This window comes from Fistularia commersonii, chromosome 1 (genome assembly GCF_037954325.1).
Source record: "Fistularia commersonii isolate RoL2024-O1a breed Wild chromosome 1, RoL_Fcom_v1.0, whole genome shotgun sequence".
NCBI classification, from domain to species: Eukaryota; Metazoa; Chordata; class Actinopteri; order Syngnathiformes; family Fistulariidae; genus Fistularia; species Fistularia commersonii.
The window spans coordinates 29,252,757-29,261,635 of NC_141284.1; the positions used below are offsets into that span (position 1 = coordinate 29,252,757).

General features: G+C 52.3%; 1 protein-coding gene across 1 annotated transcript; it reads left to right on the forward strand.

The window, feature by feature from the left end:
* Nucleotides 1-1,010: 1,010 nt before the first annotated feature.
* Nucleotides 1,011-8,801, forward strand: dcaf10 (DDB1 and CUL4 associated factor 10). Its single transcript, XM_086159448.1, has 7 exons — nt 1,011-1,613; nt 2,146-2,259; nt 3,541-3,738; nt 4,065-4,267; nt 4,421-4,501; nt 4,573-4,718; nt 5,328-8,801. The coding sequence occupies exons 1-7, from the start codon at nt 1,159-1,161 to the stop codon at nt 5,697-5,699; spliced, it is 1,569 nt and encodes a 522-aa protein (XP_086015574.1). The 5' UTR covers nt 1,011-1,158; the 3' UTR covers nt 5,700-8,801.
* Nucleotides 8,802-8,879: the final 78 nt, after the last annotated feature.

An 8,879-nucleotide genomic window follows, 5' to 3' on the forward strand; every position in this document is an offset into this window, starting at 1 on the left:
GAATAGAATAACATATCTTCCTCTTCTTTTTTCGGCTTTCCCCTTCAGGTGTCGCCACAGCGAGTCAACTCTCTCCATCTAACCCTATTCTCTGGATCCTCCTCTCTCACACCAACTACCTTCATATCTTCTCTCACGACGTCCATAAATCTTCTCTTTGGTCTTCCTTCAGACCTCTTGCCTGGCAGCTCCAATTCCAGCATCCCAGTGTCTACTAATATATTCTCTATCCCTCCTCTGTCCATGACCCAACCATCTCAGTCTGGCTTCTCTGACCTTCTCTCCAAAACATCTAACATGTGCTGTTCCTCTGATGGACTCATTCCTGATCCTCTCCATGAGAATAGAATAACATATACATATATATAGAGAGAGAAAATAATATATACGGATTCCCATAACTTAATATAAATACTATACAAAATTGTGGAAAAAGGGATTCAGGGTTCAAGTGAAAAAGTTCAAGTCCAGTTGCCACGACAAGAAGACTTGGACAAGAGCTGGAGGACTGAGAAGCTGCATGGAAGCCCCAAGCAGCAGCTCCACGCAGCAGCTCCACGCAGCAGCTCCACGCAGCAGCTCCACGCAGCAGCTCCACGCAGCAGCTCCACGCAGCAGCTCCACGCAGCAGCTCCAGGCAGCAGGGGGCGGCAGCGGGCCTGCTGCCCGGCGTGGCGACCCGACGAGGAAGCGGAACTTCGTCGTTTCTTTTTCCTTTGTATTTGTTTACGGCCGCAGGAAAGTGTCAAGTGCACCGTGATGAGAGCGTGGTTTCCTGTGGCGGTGTTGACTCCGTGCGGGGATGGGGCGGCTCCTTAGAATGGCGGCGGCCGACGTTTAAAAGATCTCCCTCGTCTCGAAGGACGTTTGCGAGCGCTCATCTTTACACGCACGCCTTCTCGTTCTTTGGCCCAACTCGCAGCGGCCTGAGGACGCGGGCTTTTATTTTGAAGGACGCCTCCGCGCACTTCCGGTCGCGCCACGGCTCGTCTCGTCTGACTTGACGCGCGGCGGTTTAGCGCCGCAAAGTCCGACCACCGAATCCTCGGCCGGCGAAGCCCGAATGCGACCGCGCCGCGGCGGCGTGAAGGGCCGGGGGGCTCCTCGCTAGGCGGCCGCGACACCACGGACGGCCGGGCGGACGCCGGAGCGGCCGCGATGAGCGACGGCGAGGACGCCGACGAGTCGCGGGACAGGCCCGACGGCGGCGGCGGCGACGGCGGCGGCGGCGGCGACGACAAAGACGGCGACTCGGACAAGGAAGACGACACCGCCCGGAGACGCTCCGCTTCCCCGCCGGAGAGGACGGACAGCTCCCCGCCGCCCGGACCGCGGCGGAGCGGGGAGGAAGCGGGCCTCGGCACGGCGACGCCGGGCGGCTCCGGCGGCTCCGGAGGCTCCGGGGGCTCCGGCGCGGAGGCGAGCCGGCGCTGCAGCCTGTTTTCCTGGCTGCGGAACAGGACTATCAGACGCGGGGTGGCGGTGGATCCCGCCCGGGACAACTTCAGGACCATGACCAGCCTCTACTGCTCCATGAACCCCGCCGTGGAGTCGCTCAACCTCAACACCAAGACCCACGGAGCCGTGTTCAACCTGGAGTATTCACCTGACGGGTAAACACGGCGGGAACCAACACACGCACACACACACACACACACACACACACACACACACACACACACACACACACACACACACACACACACACACACACACACACACACCTCCGCTCAAACGCTTTTGTCATGATAGTAGTATAGATAGAAGTATTTGCACACAGTGTAAAGAGCACTTTCTCCACTGATTCTTCATTGTAAAGATGAAAAGATGGACAACCAGGCCAGGAGAAACTAAATTACAATTTATCGTTATTTATTTTAATAGTGTCATGTGTGTATGAATATATATGTGTATTTATGTTTGTTGTCCAATCTACATTTGCAGTTTGTCACTTTTTGAGCTCCTCCTTGGAATACAGTCATACATTTAGATTTGGGTCTGTTTCAAATGTGATATTACATTTAGCGAACTGATACTCCACCCACTGATCTTGTTTATCAGCTTTAAGCTTCTGCAGGGGCCAACGCACAAGTGTGTGTGTGTGTGTGTGTGTGTGTGTGTGTGTGTGTGTGTGTGTGTCTCCAGATCGGTGCTGACGGTGGCCTGTGAGCAGACCGAGGTCCTGCTGTTTGACCCCGTCTCGTCCCGACACATCAAAACCCTGACGGAGGCCCACGAGGACTGTGTCAACAACATCAGGTGCTCTTTTCCATCTTCTCTGTGAATCATCGCGGTTTAGATGAGTCAAAACCTCTTTCCAGATCAGAACAACAACAGACAACAATGTTTTCATATTATATATATCCTGTTTTTAGAAGGAGGAGGAGGTTTTTGAGTAGAGCCTGACTGGTACTTGATTTTCTTTCGTTAGTGAACACACACACACACACACACACACACACACACACACTCATGTTTGTCGTTTAAAAATGAGTATATCAGAAAAATCAAATGTTAATATGATGTTTTATTTTTGCCTGACGGTGCATATGAGCAAGAAATGGAAAGAGACCCTTGTTTGCGGTGGCGCTGGTCAGAAGAGGTGAGACGGAACGCTAGCGGACCGTGAGGTTTGCAGCGGATGTCGTGATCTGGAGTGACAGCAGGTGCAGGTGGTGGAACGACCTGGAAGGGAGGGGGAAAGACAGCTGGAGCGGCGAGGTTTGTGATGAAGGTGGAGGATTCCACGTACTTCTCAGCGGCCTGGAGCAGCGCAAAAGAGGGGAAGAACTGCGTTCCTGCAGGTTAGAACAGGGGGAGAACAGTGTCAGGGCTCATGTTGCAGAACAGACTATCAGCCAGAAAGAAAGGAAGGTGTAGAAGATGCTCGTCAGACCAGCGACGTGGAAGGGGTGAGAGACAGCGGCACTGAGGAAAAGACAGGAGGCAGAGATGAAGATGCTGAGGTTCTCTTTGGGAGCGACCAGGATGGAGAGGATCAGGATGGAGTCCATCAGAGGAAGGACTCATGGTGGGTGATCTGGAGAGAAGGTCAGGCTGAGATGGTTGAGTCACGGACAGAGGAGGGAGCGTGGATATCTTGGTAGACGCATGCTGGAAGACCAAGGAGAAGGTTGATGGATGCTGTGAGAGGATCTGAAGGTGGTCGGTGTGGATGAAGAGGAGAGGATGATGTGGAGGCGGGGGGGGATGATTTGCTGTGGTGGTTTTAGAACGTAAAAGAAGAGGGATATCGTCCAAATCAAGCGTTAAAAAGCCGTTTGACTTTGACCTGATGTTGCATTTCAGCAGGAAGTGGAAAAAGCGGGGCTGAAGTTTAGCTGTAGGTCTCCGAACCAGCGACGCGTCAGCGCTTTCAAGAAACAAATGCTCACACCTGAATAGACAAACAGCGGCCGCTGTAGTCGGGATCTGAGCGTGACGATCGACGCCAGACGTCCAGAACTACATTCGGCCGGTCGTCGGCGCCGGCCGCGATCCCGACGCGCGCCTGACGTGGACCGCTCCCGCCCTCGGCAGGTTTCTGGACAATCGCCTGTTCGCCACCTGCTCCGACGACACCACCATCGCGTTGTGGGACCTCAGGAAGCTGAGCTCCAAGGTCTGCTCGCTGCACGGCCACGCCAGCTGGGTCAAGAACATCGAGTACGACACCAACACCCGCCTCCTCGTCACGTCGGGCTTCGACGGCAACGTCATCACGTGGGACACCAACAGGTCGGTGCTCCGACGCTTGCATTTTTCGTCGTTCGCCCGGGGCGTCCGATAAAGTCGCGGGTTCGATTTCCCGTGCGTCACGGCACAACCCCGGCGTCGGAGCGTCGCTCCGCTCAACGCAGTTTCCACGTTACCGCCGGCGTGCCGGGTGAACGCCGACACAAGAGGGCGCAGTCGGTCTCCTCCCGCGACCGCCGGCCCGGAGTCGCATCTGTTTGGAACGAAAGGGTAGCGACAGAAAGATCCGGCAGCTCTGCGTTTGACGGACGGACGTCGTAAAGGAAAGACTCGCCGTGTCGCTGACTCGGTGGGCCGCTGACCCGCAGGTTCACGGAGGACGGCTGCCCGCACAAGAAGTTCTTCCACACCCGGTACCTGATGAGGATGCGTCTGACGCCCGACTGCTCCAAGATGCTGATCTCCACCTCCTCCGGATACCTGCTCATCCTGCACGACCTGGACCTCACCCAGTCCCTGGAGGTGGGCAGCTACCGCATGCTGCGAGCTCGGCGCACCCCGCTCAGCTCAGGTGCGACATCCGCCTCCATCCCTCCGTTCGGTTGATTCCACGATACTGGAAGTGCCTGAAAGGCGTCTGACGAGACGATCGTGGCCGGATTGTAAACACGCCGCGCCGGCCGCGGGACGTTAAGATTCACAGATGTATTTCATTTCTCGTCAGACGGAGGCCCGTCGGCGTCCAGGTCGGCCGGAACCCCCCGCCAGGGAAACGACTCCGGCAAACTCCACCCACATCGAGAAGGTGAGCGGCGAGCGGCCGGGAAACGGGAGCCTCGCCTCCGTGACCTCTGCTAACGCTCCGCGCACCGGCAGGTCTGTCCCCAAGGAACAGCCTGGAGGTCCTGACGCCGGAGATCCCCGGGGAGAGGGACCGAGGGAACTGCATCACCTCGCTGCAGCTCCACCCCAAGGGCTGGGCCACGCTCATCCGCTGCTCCAGCAACATGGACGACCAGGAGGTAGGACGCAGGACGCCCCGCACCGCCGCCATCACGCATTCAAAGTCCAGCGATCGTAACGTGGTCGCAACCCAATAGAACGAAGCCTGAAGACATTTGCGTCGCGTGCAGCGATATGATCGTAAATCACCAGCAGTGAGATTCGATAGAATACAGATTCCGTAAAGTCCAGACAGCAGAGCGCACCTTTATATTGGCCGCACCTGCTCATTTTTAAAAGAAAAAAGAAATTGCACTTGCATAAATTAGCCGCGTCGTCCTAAAAGCCGCAGTTCTCGTGTGAAAAGTCGTGGCTTATATGCCGGAATTTACGGCTCGTGTTTTTCACCCACAAAGTATCGAAAGTCGATATACACCTTGTGTGTTTATATGACAAGTTTATATAAACGATGTCCGGACGTTTGGGAGACGTTTTATTTCGCTGAGTTAATGACACTGACGCTGAAAAGCCTCAGCCGAATCTTGCCGCTGAAGTCTGGACGTGCGCGGCAGCAAATACGGAGTCCGACGTCGCGCCGGTAGTTAGGACTGCGTACAAAGCGGCGCGCTGATCTGTTACCGGTTGGATGAAGCGCCGCCTCACCGCCTCCTTCCTCCCGGTTCCCTCAGTGGACCTGCGTGTACGAGTTCCAGGAAGGAGCGCCGACCCGCCCGCTGGTTTCCCCGCGCTGCTCCCTGCGACTCACACACTACATCGAGGAGGCCAACGTGGGGCGAGGCTACATCAAGGAGCTGTGCTTCAGCCCCGACGGACGCCTCATCTGCTCCCCGTACGGCTACGGCGTCCGTCTGCTGGCCTTCGACGAGCAGTGCGGCGAGCTGGAGGACTGCCTCCCCGTCCAGACCAGCTGCCTCCGAGAGATCCGTTCCATCTACTCGCACAGCGACGTGGTCCTCACCACCAAGTTCTCCCCCACGCACTGCCAGCTCGCCTCCGGCTGCCTCAGCGGCCGCGTGGCTCTTTACCAGCCCAAGTTTTAGCCTCCGAGTCGGAGGCGCCGGAAACCCGAGCGCGCGGCGCTTACATAATCGGGGTTCCTGCACAAATCCGACAGCGTCGCACGACAACCTAAACAAAAACGGATAGAAGACGAAATGGGAAACTGCGGTAGGAATTTTTTTCGTGTTTTTTCAAGCGTCTCGAAGGAGCGATGCTTTTGAAAGATGGCGAGCGAGTCGGCAAAACTAAAGTCAAGTAAAGCACTGGTGCTGCAGAGATGTTCTGCTAACAGATTATAAGCTAGACATGATGAAGTCCATGTTCCTTTTCTCCTTTTTTTGGCAAGAACTGGCTGCAAACGCCTCGATAAAGCTGTTTGCAATTTTGGAGGTGAAGCATTTGTGGCCATGATCCTGCAGCAGAGGACGCCACAGAGCTTCTTCCTCATCTCTGCGCTCCACTTTCCTTCTGCGCCGCCGTCTCTTGCTTGTTAGCGTTTGGATTCCGTTCGATAATCCAGCGATTTGAAAGTCGTGCGCCTCTTGTTTTGCGCTCAGCCGTTCCAGATCAGTAATTAACGTCGAATAGAATTCGGCATTGCGCCGTTTGGACTTTTTGCATCGCTTCCGTCTTTTTCCTTTCTCCGCCCGGCGAGCTTGTCTTCCCCACTCCGCCGGCGTGCCGCTTCCGCCCGGACGTTTGTCGAGAAAGTAGTTCCGGCAAGGAAAGCTCCGACCTGGTTATTTGATGGCAGACTGACAACGTGAGCTTAAGAGAGGTTTGTGTTGTCGGAGGGAGTGTGCGAGCACCCGGAAGATCTGTGTGTCACAGATATCGTAGGCTTCCATCCTGTGTGCTGAGCCGACCTGCAGTAGATGGATGTGCGTCTCCTTGCGTCTCCGCCAGCGTGGTTGTGATCAGGCCAAATATCTGCCTGTGCCTTTTCTAGTCTTTGATTAAAAAGAGACTCTGGACGCCGAGATGACGGTCGCCTCAAACATCGCATCGCAGTTTCAAGATCAGCCATTCAAATATGAAACTCCGCCGAAAAACAAAGCATTACAATGTGCAGGAACCCTGATTAAGAAGCCCTCGGCATTTGTGTCAAAGTGCTCTCTGCGCCGGAGCGGCGGCAGGATGTCAGCGCCACCGCCGCGTCTTATTGGCGGCGGGCTGCGGCAAAGAACCCCAGCCGTCCGGGCCGCGGGCGGGACAAAGAAATCTCAAAAAGACTCATTCGCCAGGCGCTCAGCCGTGACGCCGGCCGGACAGAAACACTGACCACCGGCCGAAAGACGGGAAGCAGAACCAGGAAGCTCTCGATTGAGAGACGTGCGGCGGCGGCGGCGGCGCCCGTCAGGCTTGTTTTCCAGAGACGGACTCGAGCAGGACAGAAAAATATGGAGTCCTCATTGGACCAAAAGAGAAGCAGGCGCTTCTTGTCTCTCAGTCCACTCTGACCGCTAAAACACACACACACACACACACACACACACAGGTGCTGCTTTCTGCTGCTCATACAATCTGAACTTTGACCCCTCGTTGCCAGCGCCTCCCCGCCTCAGTGTGGACCTCCTCGCTCCCCCACGTCTCCTTTTCCTTTAGTTTTGCGTGGAGGTCCCGTCGGCACCTTGGATTGGTTCCACTGAGAAAGACGAGAGAAAAGCAGCGTCTCCATCTTCTTCCTCCTCCTCCTCCAAACCCCCTCTTACTTTTCCAGTTTCCTTGGAAAACACTGAGATGAGTAAGTTCTTGAAATGGACTTGAAAATGAGATTTAGCAAGAACACTTAGAAATTACCCTTAAAAAAACTGCATCAAGAGAAATTACCTAGAATGTACGCAAAATTCCAAAATTATAAATTCAATAAAACATGGATTTAATGAACTGTGATAAGTAGGAATGTATCACTAAAATGATATTTGTAAAAAAAAAGATTACAATATCGAAATAATATATTTAGGACTCAAGTAAACGCTAATGAAGAAATAACCTTTGAACAACAATAATCTTGTAAAAAACAGCATTTTGCCTAAAAATAGCCAAAAAAATGTGCTCGTCCAGGAAAGTAGAGGCCAGACGTTTTTTCAAATGAAATGTTTGCTTTTTCGGAAACATGTGAACCGTCGAAATTGAAATATCTGACGGTGCCCTCGGAAATTTAAAGATCTTATTCGGAGCACAAATAGCATTTTCCTTATGCTTAACCATGCATGGAATATTTAAAACGGATTTTAATAATGATGATAATCCTATTATTACATATCAATAACAGCGATGGAGGTAAAGTGGCATCGCCAATTAAATTCACATCATTCTTTTTCACTGAGAAGCGACCCTGCTGGATCTCCACTTTCTCTTTTGGCCTTAAAGTCGCCTTCGGCGCCGTCGCCTGATTCTTCCGAGGAACGAGTTTCGCTTCACTGGCGTCTCAGCCACGGCCATATTTGTCTTTTAATTTAAGAACAAAAGATTTGACATTTTTTGGTTTCTTCTTCCAAATTCTGCTTTTTCGAAGAAAGAAAAAAAAGCGACATTCAGAAATTCAAAACAGAAAATAATTCAAGCCTTTTATATATATAGATATATATCTATATATATATAATGTCCTTGGATTGGTCGGATCAAATTCACATACCGAATTTAAGCGATTTTGAGGACTATATTATTAAGAATAATAAAGACCGACCTAAACCTTTAATTGAAATCTATTGGTTTTGATTTCTAGATGTGAGAGAATTAATTTAATATCTGAATTTCTTTTAACTGCGGTTTATTACTCTTGACTTATTTTAATAAGATGATATGAAAATTTAATGTCGCGTCCAGGTCCCCCATAGATAATGAAAAAACATGATAACTTTCAATTTGGCATCTTGTGTTTGTGTGTCTTTTTCTGCTTTTCACTCTGAGGTGATTTTATTTTTCTCTTTTTTTATGCTTTATTTCTTTTTGTTTAATTGTGTGTTTTGTGCATTTTGCCGGCGGATCCATGGCTTTGTGGCAGCCGGAGGAGGGCGGGACCAAACGGTGTTGTTAGCGCTGTAGTTTTGTGGCGTCTCGGCGGAGCGAGTGATCACAACCATGGAACTAAAACGGTACTTAAAGTAACTTCAATAAAAAGGTTAGCGGCTTCTTTTGCACCGATGACTGCCCTCATCTTTGTTTGACCGTAAAGCGACATCCCGTCCCCTTACGCTCCCTCAAAACAATAATATAGA

Coding starts and splice junctions, on each gene's coding strand:
- dcaf10 (XM_086159448.1), top strand. CDS start 1,159: ATGAGCGACGGCGAGGACGCCGACGAGTCGCGGGACAGGCCCGACGGC. Junction 1,614..2,145: donor CTGGAGTATTCACCTGACGG/GTAAACACGGCG, acceptor GTGTGTCTCCAG/ATCGGTGCTGACGGTGGCCT. Junction 4,502..4,572: donor ACTCCACCCACATCGAGAAG/GTGAGCGGCGAG, acceptor GCGCACCGGCAG/GTCTGTCCCCAAGGAACAGC.